General features: G+C 38.1%; 1 protein-coding gene across 2 annotated transcripts in view; it reads right to left on the reverse strand.

Moving 5' to 3' along the window:
* The window catches only part of KDM3B (lysine demethylase 3B), a 55,915-nt gene that overhangs the window by 29,644 nt on the left and 1,119 nt on the right, over window positions 1-25,152 (reverse strand). The window contains exons 2-7 of one of the 2 annotated variants that reach the window (XM_070570816.1): window positions 11,788-11,955; window positions 8,681-8,794; window positions 7,533-7,638; window positions 5,938-6,062; window positions 3,783-3,857; window positions 264-863 (exon numbers count right to left, since the gene is read on the reverse strand). In XM_070570816.1, the coding sequence (XP_070426917.1) occupies window positions 264-863; window positions 3,783-3,857; window positions 5,938-6,062; window positions 7,533-7,638; window positions 8,681-8,794; window positions 11,788-11,955 (1,188 nt within the window). The remainder of the gene's footprint in view (window positions 1-263; window positions 864-3,782; window positions 3,858-5,937; window positions 6,063-7,532; window positions 7,639-8,680; window positions 8,795-11,787; window positions 11,956-25,152) is intronic. The other variant, XM_070570817.1, reaches the window with a different exon arrangement.

Genomic DNA, 25,152 nt, shown 5'->3' on the forward strand with positions numbered 1-25,152 from the left:
ATTTTAGCATCTCATTAAATTGGATTGTATAATCTGTTTTTGATTAGCCCAATTGTTCAGGTGACTTTTAAGAGCTGATAAACTTATTAAAATATACACATTTGTCCAGTGAGCAATAAAAGACTATCCACAGAGTACAATTTAAGCACATCTCAGAAATACTCCTTCCCTATGGCATTTGAAATGCCTTTCAATGTGTTAACAACAAAGTAGGGTGAAAGAGTGAACCCAAATCTTGCAAATCTGCCCCTGAAACAACTCACCTCTCCTGGGGCCTGCAACCGGCTGCCTTTCTGTTTTTCCGGCCCAGCCCCTGCTCCGAGGCCAGTGTCTGAGATCCTCACCGTGGTTGGGGTGGAGCTGGTGGTAGTGACCACAGCTGCTGAAGCCACCAGGCCCTGGCCAACTTGTTCCAGTGTTTTTCCTGCCTCTTTGTTTTCGGCTCCACCCACCTCTGGGGCCAAAGATGTCTGACCTGTGGCTGTAGAATATGAAGTGAAAGGTACAGGTGTGTCTCCACCTACAGGCTCATCCTGCACCACCAGAGTCCTGCCGTTTTCTTTGGTGTAAGTGGCAAAGCGAATGTTGCGGTTAATCTGGGGGACAAATGTAGTCGGTGGCTGCTTGGCTCTCTGATCCAGCCCTGGCTCTCCACTGGTATTCCCTCCTTTCCAGGGCCCTCGGCTCGCCTCACCTCCATCGCTCCCATTACTGTCTACTTCACCCCTGTCTCCTTTTAATTTCTTTGATGCAGAGTCACACCCAGAGTCCGAAGCACTCTTCCTCCTCCGGCCATCTTTCCCCTCTATGCTCTCTCTCTTCTTCTTTCCTTTGGAAGATTTTACTGCTTTTAACGTACCCCCCTACAAAACAAAATTCAAAAAAGATTTATTAAAATGGACCTTCCATCCTGTGAAAACCATAAACCATTAGCTCTTTCCTATCTCTAGAAGCAGACAATCAAAGCAGGCACAAGTTTCCAAGTTCCAATGCCAGTTCTACATTCCCTTTGTCAAAAAGCTCCAATCTTCCTGTGACTCAGTTTATATGTACATATTCAAGATAATGGTTACTAGACCTCACTTGGCAAACTTTCCCTTAAACAAAATGCACTACTTCCTCAAATGGACTTTTTTGAGGGTTTTAAAAATTTGTGGAATTTCTTTTACAAAATAGACTGCTGGAGGTGGGCTAGGAGCTCATTTGCCCCTTGCTGAAAAAAAGTCTGCTTTATTTCACATTTATCTCCTTGTTTGACAGAAAACTGGCATTTCAAGTATTGAAATAAAAAGTCTCTAAAAACTTGTGACAATTTAACAATAGGAAAACCAACATTTGCAAGTCTGTGACCAAAGGAAAAGTGAGCCCAAGAGAGATAGGTTTGGCTTGCTTTTAGATACTATAAAGATGCAATCAATCTCTAGACCTCATTTCAAAGCATTAGAGAGAGGAAAGCAAAAAAACCAGGTTATCATAAACTGCCAAATCTTTTGGCTCTTCCAATAATTTTAGCCTATCTCATGAAATCTTACTTGTGCTTTATTTAAGAGGTCAGATAATCTTAAATGATACAGGATCAGAAGGGGCAATTCCTATCTGAATAAATTCCTTCTTTGAGAAGGACAAGGGGCAGGTGACTTGGGACACAGCTAACATTCTCTCAAGCAAACTTTGTGCAGCAAGGACTTATATCTAGAACATTCCTAGACTGGTATCCCACCACAAGCGGGTATTCTTTTTAGCTTTAACTTTCAGATAAAATGTGTTGAGGTGCCAATAAGCTAGTGACTCACAGTTATTTAGCCATTAATATTCACCAACTTAATCTACTCTTACTGCCCTTGAATATTTATAGATTCTTTGTGCAGATCTGTATCTTTGTTATAATCACTATAATAGCTGTTACAACAAACTTTTTCAAATTTTATATTTCTTCTTGTCATCTCTAGTTTCTATATTTTTCTCCTTCTTTCTTTCCTTCTTTTCCTTTTTTTGTTGCCTTCATTTCCATGTTTTCTCCCTTAACTTCCTTCTACAACTCATTTTTTTTTTTCGAGGAAGACTAGCCCTGAGCTAACTGTCGCCAATCCTCCTCTTTTTGCTGAGGAAGACTGGTCCTGAGCCAACACCCGTGCCCATCTTCCTCTACTTTATATGTGGGACGCCAACCACAGCATGGCTTGCCAAGAGGTGCCATGTCCGCACCCAGGATCCAAACCAGTGAACCCCGGGCCACCAAAGCGGAACGTGCGCACTTAACCGCTGCGCCACCGGGCCAGCCCCCTTCTACAACTCTTAACCAAAGCTCAAGATTTATTTGTTTCCCCAATACTTTTGGTAATATCAATCTAAGTTTCTAAATCTTTCATTCAAGAATTGCTTCTGTTTGCTAAGAATTGTTTTCATTTGCTCCTTCAAATTTTTTTTATCCTTTCTTCAACATTTATCATCATTCAGTTTTCACTGTTGTGAACTATTTCTGCATGATCAATGAAATCTCTCCTTTCTTGCTCACTCATTCAAGGAGACAAGGTGACTATGGATCTCTAAGAAGGGTTACTGGAAAACTTGGCAGAACTGTCAATAATAATTGTACTTTGTTAGCTAAGAAGATAGTCACATTATGGCAAAGCTGAAAAGGGAAGAATCAACATCTGCTGCTGAAAACCACAGATCTCACTTCTAACTCATCCAGCCAACTTGTAGAGCTTGGCTCATAGCAACCTTCCTGAGCAACAACTTATTTATATGTCCTACTTATGGCAAGCTACTCACACGTGAGTAGACAACCTAGAATACTGAGACCAGTACTCTCCAGCACTATCTGGCCAGCTGAACAGTACCTGGCATATAATAGGTGCTTAATGAATAAGGAAGAAAATGAAAAAGGGACCCAGTACACCATCAAACTAACAGGTATTTTTAGCCATTTAAACACAGTCAAGAGATTTATCCTATTTGTGTAACACAATATGTTGTAATGAGCTGTTAAATTTAACCCTGATGCTTCTTTTCCTACCCTGATCTTGTTTTATCAAGTCAAGAATGACTGGATAAAGATGATGAGGAAAACTGTACGCTCAGCAGGAGTGGCCAAGACAGCAATATTACAGAGGTGCTAAAAGACTATGAGGAATATGTGCACAGCTGGTTGTCCTAGTCAATGTCCTACTGAAGGAAATTCACACAAGATTCCTTGACTGGTTCAGGCCCTGATTTATAAAGTATCTTTTTGGGGGGCAGGGGACCATGATAATTCAGAATGAAGTGAGTGTTGGCCTGGTTCATGGTAAGTATGGAGTAATCCACTGTGTGCTGAGCACTGAATTGGGCACCTGTTTGATTTGCTTCTTCTTGGGATATGGAACTTCAGAACCAGTTGGAGCTCACTACCACCAAATGGAAAAAAAAAGAGGATATAGCTTCTCCATTTGTTATTACTGGATAGGTCATGAATACTACCAGTGCTTATTACAGCTTTAACTGTCTGCTGTATCTTTCAAACATACCTGTCCTAAAAGAATGTAAGAAGAAATAGTTAGGCCATGGATTTTAAAATGGCTAGGCAACACAGCCATGATTAAAAAGGTTTGCTCAGACTAGGTCTCTTTCTTCAGAGTAGCCTCCCTTAACTAGACAAGACTGTGGGAACAGCAAGAAATGTACAGTGGCTAGAGCTGAAATCCAAAGGGCATCCAGGATAACACACACACATAAGGAATCCACATAACAAGATAATGCAAGGTCATGAGTCTGCTCGGAGTCTCAGTCTATTACTGTACCTCACTCTGAGGCGTCGAATTATCCATCAGCATCACATGGATCAGTCTGGGATCTACGGACTTGATCTCACCACTCTACAGTAGGAGCAGGATAGCAGAAAATATGAAAAAGGGAGGAAAAAAGATTTAATGCCTTGTCCACCAAAGATGTAACCATGTATTTTTCTAATCTATCTAATTATCTCATATTCTCTCATTTTTTCTTTTTCTTTCTTCCTTCCTTCCTCTCTCTCTCCCTTTCTTTCTTGCTTTTTTTGCTGAGGAAGATTAGCCCTGAGCTAACATTTATTGCCAATCTTCATCTTTTTTTTTTTGCTTAAGGAAAATTAGCCCTGAGCTAACATCTGTGCTAATCTTCCTCCACTCTATATGTGGGTTGCTGCTACAGCATGACTGACAAGTGGTAGAGGTCCACGCCTGGGATCCAAACCCGTGAACCTGGGCCACTGAAGCAGAGTGCACCAAACTTAACCATGACACCACAGGGCCAGCACCATCTCTTTTATTTCTACTCCCCTACTAGAATGAATGACAGAATTGTGTTCAATGCCCAAGTGTCTCTTTTAGGGATGTTAATTTCAAATTCTGCATCTCTAAAACCTTCTTACTCTGTTACATTTCATTACAGAAACCAAAAAACTTCAGTACCAATAATCATTAAAAGCACTATGCTAAACAAAACTCACCTCTCTACTATTAAAGAACAAAAGCTTTTGGGAGGGGCCAATTTGACAGATATTGTCAGATTTAATGTGCATATCCTTTGACTTAGCAATTACACACCTAGGAATTTATTCCAATAATGTGAAACAGTGTGCAATGATATATGTTCAAGGATAATCACTGCAGCATTATTTATATTAGTGAAAATACTGGCGAAGATTTAAATGTCTGTCAATTTTAGATTAAATTAGTTATAATACATCCATTCAGTGGAATAGTATGCATCTATTTTAAAAGCATGAGGCAGATTTTTATATATACTTACGCAGAAAGAAGATAATTTACAATTAAGTAAAAAAGGTAAGTTATAGAACTGTATGTACCGTAGGATCCCATTAGTTAATGAAGTGTGATTTATATAATTATCATATAAATAGGTAATATATTAATATTATACACACACAAACAACATATTTGGAAGAATATGAAATATATACCAAAGTGTTGATTATGGTTACCATTTGAGGGAGTGATATTTGCCTAGGAGAAGGGGTGGCTTTCAATATCTACTTTATATATCTGTGTATCATTTGAAATTTTTAAATGAAGATTAATTAAATCTTTTTTTTAAAGATTTGCCCCTGAGCTAATAACTGTTGGCAATCTTCCTTTTTTGTTTTTTTCCTGCTTTTTTCTCCCCAAATCCTCCCAGTACATAGTTGTATATTTTTTTAGTTGTGAGCCCTTCTAGTTGTGGCATGTGGGACGTCGTCTCAACATGGCCTAATGAGTGGTGCCATGTCCGTGCCCAGGATCTGAACCAGTGAAACCCCGGGCTGCCGAAGGGGAGCGCAGGAACTTAATCACTCAGCCACAGGGCTGGCCCCAATTTAATATTTTTTAAATATCATTTAAGCATAAATGATAAACAAATAAATAAACTGCATTACATGTGACTGCTTAGGGCAAGTCTGAAACCAATTCAAAGACATCATAAATAAATATTTATTTGACTCAAAACACTCATCTATTGTTTTTCCTAGACTATTCTCCAGGTATTTCTAGATGCTATGTTTTTTCTGTTTACTTCATTAGAAAAAATTCATTTCTTCAGCCTCTCAGGGAGAGTGGCTAAGTATTACAGAACCAAATGCTAACTGACTAGATTTTTAACTGCTAACCTTTATGAATATGATACCACTTCACATTTGTGTGTTCTCTTACCAATTTCAAACCATTTTCAAATACATTATCTCAGTTCCCAAAACAGTGCTGTGAGGTCAGTGGAGGGTTACCTAATTACCTCTAAGTTACAGATGAGAACACTGAGACTAAGAAAACTGAACAGCCTTTCTCAAGGTCATACAGTCATTAAGTGACAGAGCCAGAAATGGAACCCATGTCTTCTTACACTAGCGAAGTGCTCCCTTTCTCTACACCACCCTCTGTAAGGGGATGGATGGCCCTCAGATGAAATAACATGGAGCCTCACCTCAGTTATAGACACCTCCATAAGACGAGTGATAGAGTCTTGATGGCTTACAATACCATAGAGCCAACTTTCCTCCCCTTCTGGCTGGTATACTTTGACCCTGTGACCTTGAACACTGTAGGGACCTAAAGGAGAGATCAGTCAGTATTTAATATTTTAATATTAAATTTAAAACATAAATAGTTTTTCCCAGTGACTTTTGTAAATTCTGTTTTTTTAAGAGATTCCTTGGAATCTCTCAGCACTGTGATTCCACCTTATCTCAATCTTCCAATTCTAGAAATAACATAGAGAAGAGAAAGGAAACTTAGAAATCAAAAACTACAGGTACTATGAAAATCTACTCAGATCTATCTGACATATATATAAAAAGTGAGAGGTCAGTAAGTTGAATGTACTATTTTGTTAAGTGACCACAGGAATGATATATGACCATTTATACTCTGCTATCTGACTTTCAAGAACAGTAGGTGGAGAGTTCAATTTATGGGGTTTCCAGCCTCTGCACTATAATAGTCTGAACAAATATAGCACCTGTCTTCCTAGGAACACATAGTTTCAAAGATATTACTTTATCAGCAGGTAATGTTACCCTGCAATTTCAGTTGGCCAGCCAAGAAGGACAGTTTCTCTCTCCTGCATATCTTATACATTTGAGACTATATGGCTAAATCATTACTTATTTTAAATTATTATCTCTCAAAGCTATATTTAAGCTTAATTTTTCTATATATACTCATATACATCTCCACTTTTCATTCTGTCTGCTTGATCTTCTTCTCTCTGCTATTAATTTTTCCTCACATTTCTTTTTTCCTCCATACCTTTCCTTGATTATTAAACAGCCCCATTTTATCCTGATATTCTCCTTCCCTAAATAGGTTAGTTTTCCTACCTTTACCTGTTTAGATTTAGTTTGACAAAAGAGAATCAAGGACCCTATTTCACTGAAAATCATGATTATTATCACGAGGCTCAGAAGGAAAGAGGAATGGATGTACAACATGAAGGGAAGGACAAATGAAGCAATAATCTACCTTTGTGTAGAATCTTGGGCAAAATCTGTATCTGAACTGAAAAAAGCTAATAATTCTCTTTTTTGTTTTCATTCTTAAAAAATAACATGCTGTTAATGTGCATGAGTCTATGGACAACTTTCCTTATGAATCCACCTTGCACTCTTAGTTGTTATTTGCTGGTATTAACTGTCTTTAGAACTTGAGAAACTTACAGACAGTAAGCTCAACAAGGGCAGAGATTTTCTAGCTCATGGTTATATCCCTAGTATCTCAACATTGTGTCTGGTACAAGATTAGTCCTTAGTGAATAGTTCAGAAATGAAAAAAACAACAAAACTCAAGACAAAACTGTATATTATGAAACATAATACAAAGAGAAAACAGTGGTCTGAGTGAGAGCCTAATTTGCCAACCTATTCTAGAGATCCAGCTAACTGGAGATACTCTTGACTCTACATACAAAAAGAAGACAAGCACAAATGTTTAGAGTTGCATGGTATCCTCCTCATTCTATCACTTTCAACATTGACCACACACCTGACTCAAAATTCAGGGACAGAAGAATCCTGCTCCTACCTCGGCTGAATATCTCTTGTAGCTTTTGGTCACTGATCAAAGCATTAACTGTTTCTCTCAGTGCAGCGTGTTCCAAAAGAATCTGGTTTTGACTATCTGTTCCCATCTGGCAAAGATAAAAGAAGAAAACAACTGAATATTAAAATGAGTAGCAATAATATGTAACTAGATGAGAAAAATCGTACTCCTAAGGAGTTCTATAATAGCATTTGCCAAAGAATGTTCTGTAGGACCTTAATCTCATGAAATGCTCTGCATAAAATAAGGATGATAGAATCAATTAGGTTTAGGAAATATTACATACTATATCTTTCTACATACAATAGGATATTAAAGGCTCTGAGAAGACATGTAGGAGAAAAAAATCTCTTAGGTCAGTGTTTCTCATACTTATTTGACCACAAAACATTTTATTCCAGGTAAATCTGTTTGTTTATTTTGATATTTATTCAACATTTACTGAGTGCCTACTCATATTCACAAAGATGAATAAAGCAAAGTTGCTGAGAGGGTGTGAGGCCTCATGAGAGAGGAAGACACATCAACAAAGAAATTTTCATTAATATTTCAGTTTAGGAAATACTGTTCTTGGCTGCCTCAGTAAGAGAGCAAAACTCTTAGAAGTCTCCTAATTTTTAACCTTTGGACAGTAACCCTTACAAGTGAGAAACAAATATTACTATTCATAAATTCTGAAACTCTAACTCAGATGCTAATTTGCTTAAATTACTAACTTATCCTTTTTCGTTGTAACTAAAGATATACATAAGCTCTTAAATATTTAATGTTGCTCAGAATCATCCCAAACTCCCAGCTTCCCTGCCACTGACATAAATGTAGGCCCCTTCAGACTCAAATTATAAAAGCAGCTACCTCTGGGAAGCCACCTCTTCTGAGACCCTTAGAATTGTGGTCTTAAGTCGTAAGCGGTTTTAGGGTGGGGTAGGGGTCTATAGAAGAGGAAAGAAGCCTCAGCCGCCAAGCCCACTTTTCAAGGGAACAGAGAAACTTTAAAAAGCATAGCGTATCACTGGGAGGAAGGACTTGTTTCAATGCTAAAACAAAAGGGGAAACACCATATATTTACAATCAACAAAGAAATTAGCAAGGCGAGAAATAAGCTTAGGACTAGAGTAAATGTTAAGTACCTGGAACAGATGTAACCCATTAGCATCCGACAGGAAACGAAGCTCTCGATCCAAAAGGTATTCAACTGGAACCACAGAACCCAAACCGAGTTTATCTACTAGGGGAGTGAAAGTCTGTGAAGTACAATGACAAGAACTTTATTAGAACTTGCAAAAGAACATATATAACAGTTCAACCAAATCTCTAACTTCAGAGAAAATATCCATTATTAATATATCTTTCACCTCAGTAAATACAGATAAACTAAAGCTTAAGTCCTTGGAAATATTCCCAACCCAGCACCTGCCCCTCAAATAATCACAGCAAGCAAACTAGAGCAGAAAGTCAGCTCAATACTTCTTATTTACAGCTAAAAAGGACAAGAAGAATGAGAAATTCCTCCTCCTCTCTAGGGATCTGACTAATCTTCTTGCCAGGCTTCATGAGGACTAAAAGTACAGTAAATTCCCAGAATAAAGAGTTACACCATTATCATCTCTACAACTCCTGAAATCTCAGTGAGATTTCTAAAATAATCACTGGTATAAATATGCACGGATAAATTCATATTACTGTTTCACAAATAAATAGCCTACAAAAGTCACCCAGGGGACAACATCCATTTGAGCTTCTTCTAAAAGTTCAATTGGAAAGTGGCCTTAAAAACAAATGAAAAAAGACAGTTTAGTAATTGACGATATGTATAATCAATAGGTAAAAGAGATTTGTTCTGAGTATTATTTATTTAATTTGGTTAGCCACAGGAGAATTAAGATTTTAAAAAATGTAACCATTTATGCCTATACTTTGCTAATAGGATAGGTAGAAACAAATGGATATGCTCAGAATTAAACTTTATAGTATATTTTGTCTGATTTCAGAAAACAAAACTTAATAACAAGCAACAAAGGCAAAAATAAACATGTGGGACTACATCAAACTAAAAAGCTTCTGCATTGCAAAAGAAATGATCAATAAAATAAAAAGGCAACATAATGAATGGGAGTAAATATTTGCAAATCATACATAAGGAGTTAATAGCGAAATATACTAGGAACTCATACAACTCAATAGTAAAAGAATAAATTATCTTATTAAAAAATGGGAAAATCACCTGAATAGACATTTTTCCAAAGAAGATATACAAATGGGCAACAGGTAATGCAAATCAAAACCACAATGAGATATCACCTCACATCTGTTAGAATGGCTATCATCAAAGACAAAAGATAAGTACTGGAAAGGATATAGAGAAAAGGGAACCTCTGTGCACCATTGGTGGGAATGTAAATTGGTGCATCCACTATAGAAAGCAATATAGAGGTTTTTCAAAAAATTAAAAATAGGGGCCAGCCCCGTGGCTGAGTGGTTGAGTTCGCGTGCTCTGCTGTGGCAGTCCAGGGTTTCACTGGTTCGGATCCTGGCCACGGACATGGCGCCACTGGTCAGGCCATGCTGAGGCAGTGTCCACATGCCACAACTGGAAGGACCGACAACTAAAATATACAACTATGTACTGGGGGATTTGGGGAGAAAAAGCAGAAAAAAAAATTAAAAATAGAACTACTATATGAACCAGCAACCCCATTTTTGGGTATTTATCTGAAGGAAACGAAATCACTATCTTGAAGAGCTATCTGCAACTCCATGTTCACTGTAGCATTATTCACAATATCCAAGACATGGAAACAACCTAAGTGTCTGGTAATGGATAACTGGATAAAGAAAATGTGGTATGTACACACACACAGGAATATTATTCAGTCATTAAAAAGGAGGAACTCTCTGGGGCCGGCCCAGTGGCGTAGCGGTTAAGTGCACGTGCTCCTCTTTGGCAGCCTGAGGTTCGCCCGTTCAGATCCTGGGAGCGGACTCATGCACTGCTTATCAAGCCATGCTGTGACAGGCATCCCACATATAAAGTGGAGGAAGATGGGCATGGATATTAGCTCAGGGCCAATCTTCCTCAGCAAAAAAGAGGAGGATTAGCAATGAATGTTAGCTCAAGGCTAATCTTCCTCAAAAAAAAAAAGTTAAAAAAAATTTAATAAACAGAAAAAGGAGGAAATCTTGGAGTCAGCCCTGTGACTGAGTGGTTAAGTTTGTGCACTCCACTTCAGAGGCCTGGGGTTCGCTGGTTTGGATCCTGGGCGCAGACCTACACACCAATCATCAAGCCATGCTGTGGCAGCATCCCACATAGAAGAACCGAAATGACTTACAACTAGGATATACAACTATGTACTGGGGCTTTGAGGATTAAAAAAAAAAAAAGAGGAAGACTGGCAACAGATGTTAGCTCAGGGCCAATCTTCCTTACCAAAAAAGGAGGAAATCTTGCCATTTACAACATGGATAAACCTTGAGGGCATTATGGTAAGTGAAATAAGTCAGACAGGAAAAGACAAACACTGTATGATCTCACTTATATATGGAATCTAAAAAACTAAACACATAGATATAGAGAGTAAACTGGTGGTTGCCAGGGGAAGAGGGAGTGAGGGAAATGGATGAAGGTGGTCAAAGGGTACAAACTTCAGTTATAAGACGAGGAAGTTCTGGGCATGTAATGTACAGCATGGTGACTATAGGTAACAATACTCTGTTCATACTTGAAAATTGCTAAGAGAATAAATCTTAAACATTCTCACCACACACACAAAAAGGTAACTATGTGAATCAATAGATGTGTTAACTAACCTTACAGTGGCAATCATTTCACAATATATATGTATATCAAATCCTCATGTTGTACACAAACTTACACAATGTTATGTCAATTATATCTCAATAAAGCTGGGAAAAAAATAAAATAGAGTTCCTATGGAAAAAAAAGACCTTAAGGATTACAAACATTGTTTCATAACCTCACTGTGAGAAGAGACTACAGGTGAAAAAATTCTTTGGCAACAAAAAGTATCAAATATTATCTAATATAAAAAGTTTCAGAAGACACAGGAGAAAAGATCTCTCCCAATTTTTGCTTTGGTAACTTCAGAGTAAAAGTGTGTTAAGGACAAATCATAGAGTTTCGGGAATTCTATAGAGTTCAGCTATTAGAGAAATACCACAGTTACAGCGTCGAAGTAAAGCCCAAATAAGTTCCCAGCCAATCAGCGTCACTCACCAGGGCTGGCCACTGAGCAATGGAGACTCGAGCACCTTGGACAAGGACTGGGTCCTTCCGAGGTGCCCATACTAGAGACCCTTCCAGCAGGAGCACAATAACCTCTTCAGCATGAACTTTAACCCAGGAGTGTTGCTTCCAGTTACAGCCGTCAAACTCTACAAAGATCTGCAAGAAGAGATAAGGAACAGTTTGAAGGTCACATGTAGAAAAACCCCACACTCCAATGTATAAACAAACATAAACCCCGTTTTGAACAACTAGGAGAAATTCTACTAACTTGTTTTTAAATTGTTTTAGTGGATTTTAATTAAAATCAATCTTACTTCAGAGCCAGGAAGCTGGTCTCAGCCCCATTCTGAAAGGGGGGAACAGAATTAAGGGTGCATGAGGGACTCACAGTGAGTAAGTTTTAGCTGTGATTCTACTGAAATCTGCAGTTCTTTGTTTCCAGTTCACACCTATGCACACTGGCTGGGGGCATATATGTATAAGGCACTGTGCCAGGTTCAGGAATACAGAGAGGAATCGAGCACATTTCCTGGTCTCAAGGAGCTGATAGTCAAACAGGTAAGAAGAGAAATTTTTTACACTTCCACGGAAAATGACTGTGAACTCCTTTTATTAATTATTTTGAATAAGTGATATATGTACATGGTACAAAATTCAAAAAGATAAACACTGAAAAAAAACAGTTGCCCTTCTAGTCCTGTGTGTGGATTTTTTAAGTACCACTGCCAGCAGTGATCTCAGATCTGCTAGTAGAGGCATGCTGTCGTCACAACAATGCTTTGCTTCCTCCCAGAAGAGACACTCCACTTTTTGAGATATACTTAAGTAGACACTGTAGGGAGTTTTGAAAGCAATTCATATTAAATGAACCTACATTTTTCTAATAAATAGTATGCTTAGGTTTGGCTTTTCCATATAAATTCTGATTTCTGATCACGTTCAATCCAGCATAAAGAGCAAGACATATGCATATAGGTATCAATATTTAGAATGGATATGTCCAGTGCCTAAAATATAGCTGATGACAAAAGAAGGGCTTGAGTATTTATTTATATCCCACTTAACTTTCAAAGAATTTTAGTTGGCTTTTGGGAAACATATGCAATAAAATGATAAAATATAAATTAAAAAATCAGGGCCAAGCAAACTACAACAGAAAGTCACTATCAAAGTTTAAAAACAGAAAACTTAAGCCGGCAATAAGGATCTATGCAGCTGTATGAGGTGATAAATTTGGCTCTGAGCTTCCTAAAGGCCAGTCTGAAAATAGAGAGGTCAGTTGCATAGTTCTCACTGTCTAAGAGGAAAACATAAAGCAATTACTCCAGGAAACAATGTTATTACAACCACTTGGCCCTATAAGAAATTTCTCACATGAAGCTTCCTAAGGCAATAATGAGTGATACAGGACAATGTCAGAATCAAACAGCAGTGACTCCCCAACTGGGAACCATGGAGTTACTAGGAAGATCTGGAAGTACTAGGGGCATCAAGCATTTCCTGTAGACTGAATACTAGAGGTCTTGTACATGTATGTATTATTATTTTTCAAATAAATGTAGATGATACAATAAATAAAATTCAAATCCACTAAAATTGTTACTGAATTCATAACAGCTTTTGTTGGTATCTATGTTCTCAGTCAGCATAAAATTATAGTTAGAACAATATGAAAATTCAGGATACTTATACTTGAAAAGTGTGGAACCACTGCTCAGTAACCTAGCGTTAGGCTTCTTCTCTTCACAGGCAATAAATACTTATTAATTGAAGTACATTGCTGAAGTTATTCCAGAAAGTAAATTCATTATATAAAGCTCTAGTTTTATTATTTATAATATACCAAGTAAGCTTCATTTCTACTTAAAAAAAAAAGTGGCACAGTGTGGTGGCACAGCGGTGAAGTGCACACGTTCCCTTTTGGCAGCCAGGGTTCGCTGGTTCGGATCCTGGGTGCGGACATGGCACCACTTGGCAAGCCATGCTGTGGTAGGTGTCCCACTTATAAAGCAGAGGAACATGGGCACGGATGTTAGCTCAGGGCTGGTCTTCCTCAGCAAAAAGAGGAGGATTGGCAGATGTTAGCTCAGGGCTGAGCTTCCTTAAAAAAAAAAAAGAAAGATGGGGAAACAAGGCTCAGAAAGGGGAAGGATGATTTTTACAGAGAACACTGAACTGCAATATGGACTCATTCATATATATATATATATAAATATATATTTATATATATATATATATGCTCTAGGGGAATAAAACCCAATTTGCGTAACTTGCAGGTAACTGGAAAGACAGGTACTCAAACTTAACATTTAAGCGCAGACTCAGGCACCAAGAAAGGTAGTGGTAGCAGCAAAATGAACAAAGCTTGGGGCTTATGTCCTAGAAGGCTTGGATTTGAGTCTTAGTTCCACTCTCTAGTAACTGCAAAACTTGGGTAAGCCACTCTTCCCTCATCAGGTCTTGGTTTCCTCCCTTGTGATAAGACACAACAGTCTTACTTCACAGACTGGTTGTGAAAATTAAAGTAATAGATTCCAAAGCACTTTGGTCATTTGCAAAGCACTACTTGGGCAATAATACGCCATAAGATAAACAGAAATAAAGTAAAATAGAGTATGGGGGATGTTCAGAGGCAGGAGAGATCACTTCAGGTGTGTAGAGACTGATGCGGGCAGAGGCCAAGGAAAGCTCCAGTCAAGTTCCAGGATGGTCAGGAGCTATAGAACACTGTAGGGAAAGAGAGGAGATGAGGCTAAGAAGACTAAGAGTCAATGTGGAAGACCCTGAACACTGGGATAAAAAATCTGGGCTCCATGGGCCGGCAGGATGGCGCAGTGGTTAAGTTTGCACATTCCGCTTCAGCGGCCCAGGGTTCGCCAGTTCGGATCCCGGGTGCAGACATGGCACCACTTGGCACGCCATGCTGTGGTATGCGTCCCACATATAAAGTAGAGGAAGGTGGGCACAGATGTGAGCTCAGGGCAAGTCTTCCTCAGAAAATAGGGGAGGAGGATTGGTAGGAGTTAGCTCAGGGCTAGTCTTCCTCAAAAAAAAAAAAAAAAAAAAAATTAGGATTCCATCCAGCTGCCAAGCAGAGGGGTGTGTGTGTGTGTGTATGAGTGAGTGTGAGTGTGAGTGTGATGTGTGTGTGTGTGTGTGTATGTGCAATTGCCATTGAAAGGTTTCTACTCAAGGTCAAGACAGGAACAGAGCAGTTGGTTTTTGGAAAACTCAGCTAGCTAGCAGTGGATGTAGATGGGTTAGAGTTTGGGGGTGTGGGGAAGTAGGGGGTGTTTTTACATGACTAGAGTAGGAGTGACTAGGAAGGAAGTGAACTGTGCTTGTGAGAATCCAGGAGTCCTATCATCAAGCTTGATGACTGGCTGGATATAAAAGTAAGGGGAAATTCAAAATGAGTTGGATTTTGAACCAGAGACTGGGAGAATAGTAGTGCCCTTACATAACTGATGTCAGCAGGCAGCGATGGCTAGAGGACAGACAAGACCTAGCAAGCCATGGAAAGCAGCGTGTAGTGTTCAGTGGCCAGGCTGAGTCTGTCCCTGAGTGACACAGTACTCTATCCAGCATCACTTAGAACACCAGAGGTTGAGGATCCATGGTGACTTGACGGCTAGACGCCATGCTGCAGCTCTAATCTGCCAGACACTTTAAAAATCAATATATGAGTCACAAAATTCTAAGTCAAACCAATACACAAATACAAGAAGAACACTAAATGAAGTCATTGTATTAAAGCTGTGACTGTTTTTATTCTTTGTATAAGAACTTGAGCCTTTAAAAAGTTAATATTCAGGAATCCTATCATCACATATCTGAAAACATCAGGGAAAAGCTGAAATACTTGGGAGACAAATTTCACCTAATTTAAGGACAATTATCTCTTAACCTGCCTGAGCAAAGGATGCGGAATAAAGTGTTTAACCTGACAACAACCACTGTTATACATTCTGTGATCAAGCAACAGCTCCAAGATAACAATATGAATTTGTTTTGAAAGCAATATGGAATGTAGATACACATAAACATGTTCTTCCAACAATAAGGCTTATTTTTGCCCCTAGCACTGCGCTTTACCTCCTAGCTAGAGAAATGGAAGGAGTTAGAACATTTCAGGTCAAAGTACACAAAAAGTGAACTCTTAAAATGGTAGTGGCCAGGCCACAGGACAGGAAGAAGGGACATAAATTAACAAAAATCAATGGTAGTGGTTCGACTGAGTCAAAGATGACCAAGGCAGGTTGATAATCTGAACAGAACAGGACTAAAACAGTTTGAGTTGATTTTTTTTAAAAAGTCTGTAAAAAATTTCTACTATTAGAGTAAACATAGCAAAGAGTACTATACACACTACAGCTAGAACCCAAGGACGAAATGTAAGATATTTCATCAGTTAAGGAGAGTTAACGGTAAAACTCTTACTTTCACTTCAACATTCCTTTTATGGTCTATATGTGACTTATATTCATTTTCCTTATATTAAAATCAAATAAATTCGTTAAAAAAACAACTAAGTTCCCTTAAGTTTGATAAAATCAGATGGTAGTAATCTGAGTAATATAAGTCTTCAGGTTTATCACATAATCATATTTGAATTCTGGTTTTCCCCAAGACCATTCTTACTACAACTAATAAAATTATTTGCTTATCTACTCACTCAACAAAAATAGAACACCTCTTACATATACAAGTAGCACTTGCCAGGACCAAGAATATCAAAGTGAACAAGGTAGCACTTGGTAGGAAGGACTCACATCCTGGATGAGCCAACAGAGAAGTACAGCAATTATTACAGAGCTATGTAATAAAGGCAATAATAAAGATTTGCACATGCTGTATTAGGCTACAGAAGGCATTTGCCGTGGGAAACTAGAAAGGTTTCACAGAAGAGGTAGAAGTATACAAGCTGGGTCTTAAAGGACAAACTGCATTCTTCTGGCAGAGAAGGTAGGGAAAGACGTTCCAGCAGGTGTAAAGGCAGAGAAACATAAAGGCAGATTGAGTATTCTAGCAGGAGGAGAAGGCGGCTACTAAGAAAGCGGTAAAGGGCTCTGACTAGCATGTTAATGGATGACAAAGTGAAACCTGGTGGCAAAAGTGTCTTGTTTCGCCAACAGAGTGTTTTTTTGTTGGTTTGTTTTTAATGTGCATTTGAACATCTTTAGGCAGTGTCTGCACTCTCCAGTTGCCAATCCCCCCTACACCTTTTGGTCTGTCACCCAGCTGTTTCTCAGAAGCCTGGTCCCTGGACACATGTGAGTTTATGTTGCCTACTACAGGCCTTGGGAGAGCCACTGAAAGTTTTAAAGGGGGGAGGGTCAAGACATAGTAAAATATGTTTTAGAAAGATAATGCCATCTGGGGAGAAAAACTTCTCAATATTATTCTAAATAGGAAATCAAAATAGAAATTACAAAATATTTTATAATTAGGTGAAAGGCTAAACACACTTTATTCATACTATGGAATAACGTAGACAAGTTTTAAAAAATGAGATATATCTGATAGACTAATGTAGGAAGATCTCCAAGATACACTATATGGAAAAAAGCAAGTTGCAGATTATTTTCTAGGGGGGTGGTGGGATAAGAAGGAGGCTTGAGATAGGAAGGGAAATAATATTTTAGCTTTATCAGTAAGCATTTCTTTTTTTTCTTTAGAATATGTATTCATATATTACTTATATAATTTACATTTTTTTAAAAAGGAAAGAATTACCTTTGGGATCAGAATGGAAGAAAAATTACAGAGGGAAGAAACCGGAGGCAGGGAGACCAATTACAAAGCAATGATAACCCAGGAAAGAGATTAAAAAGTCCTAAACTAATAAGACTGCATGAATGGAAAGTGTCTTTGAGAAATTAGAGATAAAAATAATGGGATATGGTGGTGGTGAATTAGAGAGGGTAAGGGAAATGGAAGACTAACTCCCAAGGTTCCTAAATTTTCTTTTTCAATCTCCTACCTATCTTCTAAACAAAATATGAACTGTGTTACAAATGATCTTACAAAACTGTGGGATATCTTGACAGCCAAGGTGGGGAATGATGCATGTCTAGAATATTGCTGTTTTCAAACAAAAAATAATTTTCTCTCTATGGTTCCTTTGATCAAGAGATAGTTTTCTAACAATTATTCCCAATTTTTTCCTACTTTCTAACATCCTCAATAAATTAAATGTTAAATACTTGAGTACCATACAGATAACCTGAATAAAAATTCAAGCATATATATACATATATATACACAGTGCTTTTAGGGGCTGTGGAATCAAAAAGATCTGGATTTGCATCCTAACTTCCCCATTCCTTAGCTGTGTAGCCGGGAGCAAGTTACTTTAGCCTGTTTGAGCCTCACTTCCTTTGCCTATAAATAGGAACAGTAAGTACCTCAAAGGATTGTTGGTAGGATTAAATGAAATAAAAGCATAAAATGCCTAGCAGACCACAGGCTCCTGATAAAGATGCATTCCTTAAGCAAACTCATACTACTGGTCAGAGTATAAATTGATATGACTTAAAACAAGAAAAAAAAAAAAGCTATATATCAAGAAACTTAAATATGTGCATACTCTGTGTCTCCATAATACCACTACTAGCAATAATACTGGGAAACAACCCTAAACACAGAAAAGACTTTATAAAAATGCTCATCACAGCATTACTGATAAAGCCTAAAATCTGAAACAATTTCAGTATCCAATGAAACGGAACAGTTAAATAAATTATCCAGCCAATAAAAATTATAAGATTTTCTTACAGAGCATTTATTGTTTTCCTTTCAGTTACAAAAGCAATACATTTTACATGTGGGAAATACAGAAGAGCACCATGAAAATTAAAATCACTCACAATACAAAAGAGTTTTAGTAATACAAGAAAATAATTTTTAAGAGACAAAGTAAAACTCAAAATTGAAAATACAGTACGAATTCACCTCTTAACAATTCTAAAAAAAGATTAGAAGAAAATGTATCAAAATATAAACAACAGTTTCTAACGTGTTGTGACACTACAGAGGCTATTTTATTATTATTATTAAAATAATTTCTAAATTTTGTATAATAGGCACACATTACTTAAGAATCAGAAAAATAAAACATCTAATGCTTCCAATCTAACAATCCAGATGTAAATCACAATACCTATGGACAATGTACCTTGGACTGGGGTCCCAAATATGACTCCAATAATGTCAAGACAAAAAACTTAGTAGTGAGCCCATATCAATAAAAATATATAAAAGAAAAAAACTTAAACATCAATTATAAATACCTTATAACAGGGGGGTCATAGAGTAGAAATTCCACAATAAATCAGAAGTGAAAGTTAACCTAAAACTGGCTTCTAAATATTCTACTTTTTAAGATAGGGCAGTCAGAGAAGGCCTTTCAAAATAATAGAAAAATGCATGTGTTCCTTGTTATTGATGAACTTACAATCTAGTAGGGGAGATGAGCTATACATCTTGTTATATATCTATAAGAAAAACTGTGATAAATATTCCAAAAGAGGTATCTACAAAATGCTAAAAGAACAAAGAAAAAAATAACATGCCAGGGATTCAGAAAGGCTTTATAGATGTGGAAGAACCTAGAATGCACAGGCTTTCTTTTCTCTTTATAGGATTTTGATGGATGACAACATTAAAAGTAAAGGGTAGGGCCAGCCCTGGTGGCCTAGTGGTTAAATTTGGTGCACTCTGCTTTGGGGTCCCAGGTTTGGTTCCCAGGTGTAGACCTACATCACTCTGTTAGCAGCCATGCTGTGCTGGAGGCCCACATGCTAAAAAAATAGAGGAAGACTGGCATGGATGTTAGCTCAGGGTGAATCTTCCTCAGGGGGGGAAAAAAAAAAAGCAAAGGGTAAAGGGGGAACAAAGCAATGGAAGATCACCAAAGCAGGGCTGCTTGCTGTAAATACCCTTTAGGCAACATCCAATTTTCCCTGTCTTGATTCTTTGCACACCAAGGATTCTTCTTATTTGCAATTTGGTCTCTTGAGTAGACCAGGAGGGGGCTCTGTGCAGATCTCTGGATAGGTATATCTCCCACTGTAAATTAATAACCTTACATGTGGATTTACAAATCAGCCTCCTGAGAGTTTGGTTAGTGAGAATCAGTCCCCTAGAGCCTGATTACCCTTGAAGAGACACACAAAAAACGGAGTTTCTGTCCTTGCAAAACCGAGAGAGGTCACACTATATGAGTCACTACTAAACAATCAGGCAGGTTTTACCCATCTCCAGAACAAGGATAAAAGACACTTTGGCAATAGGGATAGTGGGGTGGGGAGAGCTTAAAAACAACCAATCTGTCAAAGGCAGTGGAAAACTGAGAAGCAGCAACAGGTGTTGTGTCCCCCAGGCCTCTTGGAAGCAAAGCCTACAGGAACCCACCCCAGCTGTTGTTGAGAAAATCAGTAACAGAAAATGCTATTTACTTAGCCACCATTTAGGAGGGTGGAGGGGAAACTAAATCAACCAGAACAAGCTGGGGATGAGAACTAGGCAAGTGAGTACCAAAGACGAGAATGAAGCCTTGGAAGGTGAGGACTTAATGAAGCAACTCTTAGAAATAAACGGGTAATTAAGAGAAAAGATCTGACTGTGTAATAGAGAGAGGAGGCTGGACAAAATGACCAGTATATAATGTGATCACTGGTGGACATACTGCACAGCCCTGAAATAAATAGAATGCAAAGACAAATTAAGATAGACCTAATAAAAATTACACACACACATAAACACATAAAGTAAGACAAACTTAAAAAAAAACTATAGGAAGCACTTGAATGCCTAAAAAACTCAAAGGTGGCTCAGTGTTTCAAAAATAGACCTTCTGCTTTAAGAGGGGAGTTAAGATGAAAAGTATGCTTAGAAGTATGCTCACACTTAAATGTTATATATTCTTTTGTACAATCTCATTTTTTTTTTACAGATTTTATGCCTCGGCATGGTCTGATGAGCGGTGCCATGTCTGTGCCCAGGATTCGAACCGGGGAAACCCTGCGCTGCTGCAGCAGAGCGGGCGAACTTAACCACTCGGCCACGGGGCTGGCCCCCTGTACAATCTCATTTTTATACAAAGTTCTCTAAACCGTACACTGGAAAACATATTCTATTTTAAAGTATATCATGAGGTATCATGATATCACTCAGACTTTTATTTAACTTTTGGAATTATAAGCAAGAAAAGGATACTTAAGGATAATCATTAAAAGCCATAAACCCCTTGGGGCTGGCCTTGTGACCAAGTGGTTAAAGTTCCGTGCGCTCTGCTCCAGCGGCCCAGGATTCACGGGTTCGGATCCAGGGTGCGGACCTACGCCACTTCTCAGTCAGGTTGTGGAGGCATCCCACATCCAAAGTAGAAGAAGACTAGCACAGATGTTAGCTCAGGGAGGATCTTCCTCTCACAAACACACACACACACACACACACACACACACACACACACACACAAAGCCATAAACTCCTATTTCAATTAGGGCTGAAGTTCTATGTTTGTTTGAACGTAGGTTGAGAATGAATAAACAATGGATGGTACACTGGAAATATGGTAATATCCTGGACCTGACTATAATTATTATATTATCTAGAAACAAAGTAGAGAGGTATTTTAAAGTCCACCTAACCTGAAACAGAGGGGAAAGGTAGGAGGAGGAGGAGGTAAAGAAATAAGGCAGATACGCTTTCACCCCTCTTGGAAGACTCCCAGATAGAAGAAACATGGTATTAGCCCAGACACTGTTACAATTATTACATTATCTCAAATCAAAGGAAAAGAGTATGTTAGAGTCCACCTTTCCCTCAGATAAAGACGAAAGATTAAGGGGTAAAAAAATAAGGCAGATACGCTTTCATTCCTCTTGCAAGTTCTGGACAGCTGAGATAGCTAAGACACACATTGAAAAAAAAAAAAACCAATACTACTAAAAGCATCATTCAATTCTACCATACAGCAAGAAACGGATGGTTTAAAGTTGGTGCTGCCACAATTGGTTACTCAGTAGGAAAAAAGTTAGATCCCCCTACCTCACATGCCATTTACAAAAATATTCCAGATGGACCAAAGATCTAATGGTAAAAATACATGAAAATATTGAAAGAAAATTTGAAGCATATTTATATTATATAGGCTCAAGATGGGGAAGCCATTCCCAAGCAAATAAACCCAGAAGCCATTAAGAAAAGTCTAAGAGATCTGATGATATAAAAATTTTATTTTTCTGTATGGCAAAGCAACCCACAAACAAAATCAAAAGACAAATGAGAGAAAATAATTGCAACACGCTTGACAGGTAAAAGGGTTAATATCCCTAACATGCGCAGAACTTGTACAGAGTGATAAGACAACTTCCATTTTTTTCAAATAGGCATAAAAGAAATGTAAAAGGCCAATAAACACAGAAAAAAGACTAGTTGTCATGAAAATGCTAGACACTATTTCTCACCCATACATTGCCAAAAATGACAAAGAATGATGACACTAGTGATGGCAAGGGTGAGGGGAAACATGCACTTTGTGTGTCACTGCTGGTGGGAGTATGAAATGCTACAATCTTATTAGAAAATAACCTGGCATTACCTAATCAAACAAAAATACACATACTCCTTAATCCAACAACCTCACTCATGGATGGCTAAACCAGAGAAATAAAATCACAATTACATAAAAATATATGGGGCCGGGCCTCGTGGTGTAGTGGTTAAATTTGCACACTCCTCTTTGGCAGTGCAGGGTTTGCTGATCCCAGGCACAGACCTACACACCACTCATCAAGCCATGCTGTGGCAGCATCCCACGTACAAAATAGAAGACGACTGGCATAGACGTTAGCTCAGTGACAATCTTCCTCACCAAAAATAAAACAAACAAAATATATATATATATATATATATATGTACAAGTACATTAACTGCAGCATTGTTTGTAGTGCCAAAAACTTTTAAACAAGAATGTCCACCATAAGGGGAAATGACTGAATAAATTATGGTACATCCATTCCATGAAATATAACTTAGTTATCTAAAAGGATGAGTAAGATCTATAGGTACTGATGCACACGGTATAATGTTAAATGGAAAAAAGAAAAAAGCAGGCTGCAGATATTGTGCAGTATGATATCATTTGCTTAAAAAAAGCAACCTTTTGTATATGGATGAATGTTTTAATATTTTTTGTTTTGTACCAGTATTAAGAAAGATGAGCAAAGCCTTCTTTGCTAAGTGGGAGCTGGTGAAGGATGGAGTTTTGGTTGTTTGACATTTCGCAAAACGTAAGTTTTTCTTTTACAACAAAAAAAAAGGGAAAATCCATGTTTTTTTGGTCTGTGTGTTTGTTTTATCTACCATACCTACATATGTGAAGGTCCCAAGGGCTCTGCAACTTATATAGACCAATAACGATTCAGGAACACAAAGAGGACATTGAGTTAGAAAAGAAGAGTTAGAGATAAATGCATGAAACTCCATTAAATTAATTTGCAATAAGACTTTTTTAAAAAAAACAGGCCTATTCTAAAATACAAATAAAGCTCAATTCCATGAGAGAGAAAAAGGCTGTTTTTCTATTCCTACTTCATCTAAAAATCTCAGTAGTTACTTGTCAGCATAGCTTTGATGAAGATGGCCACCTATCAAACCCTTATCAACCAAAACTCCCAGTCAACAGGATCCTGACTTCTCTTTGTCCATATTTCATCTTAAGGTAGCACATGGCTTTGGTACTGTTTTCAAAAAAAAGGGTTCATAAAAAGGGATCAGGACTATATTTTGAAAGATTTCTAGATCAAAAAGTATTTAGAAAGAGGATATTAATGGAGCCTACAATTGAGAAGTGTTTTCAATCACTTCAAAAACTCATTCATCCAACCCTCAATTACTCATCCTTAACAGGGGGCGCCCTGCTATGCATTACTCAAAGCCAAGCACGCCTGAAAACATCTTAAACATAACTGAATGAAAATCTGCCCAATCACAGGCCAGCTGCTTGCAAACTCCACCCTTGAGTACAGGAAGAACACTTTTGATTGGGAGACGGTTGTGTTTACTACGGTGTGTGGTGCAAATTGGAAATGCCCACATGCCTAGGGTCCAAAGGAAATCTCTAATGAAAAAGGAAAACAAACGGCTAGTTCTGATCCTATACTAGTCACTGTCATTAACAGAACCTCACCATAGCAAGAGCAATTCTTGAGCAATTTTGCAAGCTGGTGAAAAATTCTAAAGGCTCTAAAAGTTTTGTTGCGGCCGTTTTCTCAACTGTGTCCCTTGACAGACATACAAGACAAGCTAAGTGTATTCTCAAAACCCAAATCTGTCTTTGCTTCTGTATGTACACAGGTCTATGCAAGACCTCAACACAGTTGTAATGACCATTTTGCTTTAATTTCCAAGAATCCCTGCAACTTTTCATTTGGTTTGAGAAACCAATTCCACGGACCCAGTAAAATTATTCAGTATTTAGCTTAGTAGGTGTCCAGCATCTCAGAGAGCTTCAAAAACCTCTGCCCTTAGGGAGTCCAGCAAACAACAAAGTGAATGGGTAGCCATTTCAGGTGCACAGCACATTAGCAATTCATTTGATGGAAACAACTAGAATAGAAAATTCCAACTGAAAAGCTAGGACAGACTAGGCCTTTGGTTAAATTATGCACATAACGGTGGATCTTAACTATGTTTTGCATTCAAGGGGGTAGAGTAAATTATTGGATCTGAGAAGGACACCTCTCCTCATCCCTACCTAGAAAGCAATCTTCTAAAGAAAGCGCAGAGGAATTTAAATCCAAATCCCGTTCTTAATCATCTTCCTCACTCCCTTATATTCCTGATATCTTTTTACAAATTCGCCCCCCGCCCGAGACTCATAAATGTCCAAGCAGCCTTTTCTTATAGAGCATGGAGAAGGATCAAATCAAGCGAACTTAAGTAGCAGAAGCAACGCCTAAGACAGCCATAAACCAAACAACCCATAACGCTTGCTTGGGGGCGGGGGGTAAAGGGGTTTAACACCATTGATCAATAGGTAGAAAAATGAATAACAGAAACCTACAATATTACTACTAAATCTCACAAAATGCGTTCCCGTTTATAGCGAAGAAAATATCTGCAGAAGCAAGTTCATCAAGAAAATTTACCTTCTGCCTGCTGATCTATTACATTCCAAAAGAATCCCCCTAATTTCATAGCCCTATCTCAACAGAGAAGCTAGGGCCGCTATCAGAATGAGGAACTAAAAGAGCCCTGCCAAAGCTCAAAGACAATATTCTGCCGCCACATTAACAAAAATAACACACCGTGGTCCCGAAGGCTAGTTAAGTTCTATTACTGAAC

Source organism: Equus przewalskii, chromosome 13 (assembly GCF_037783145.1).
Source record: "Equus przewalskii isolate Varuska chromosome 13, EquPr2, whole genome shotgun sequence".
Lineage (NCBI taxonomy): Eukaryota > Metazoa > Chordata > Mammalia > Perissodactyla > Equidae > Equus > Equus przewalskii.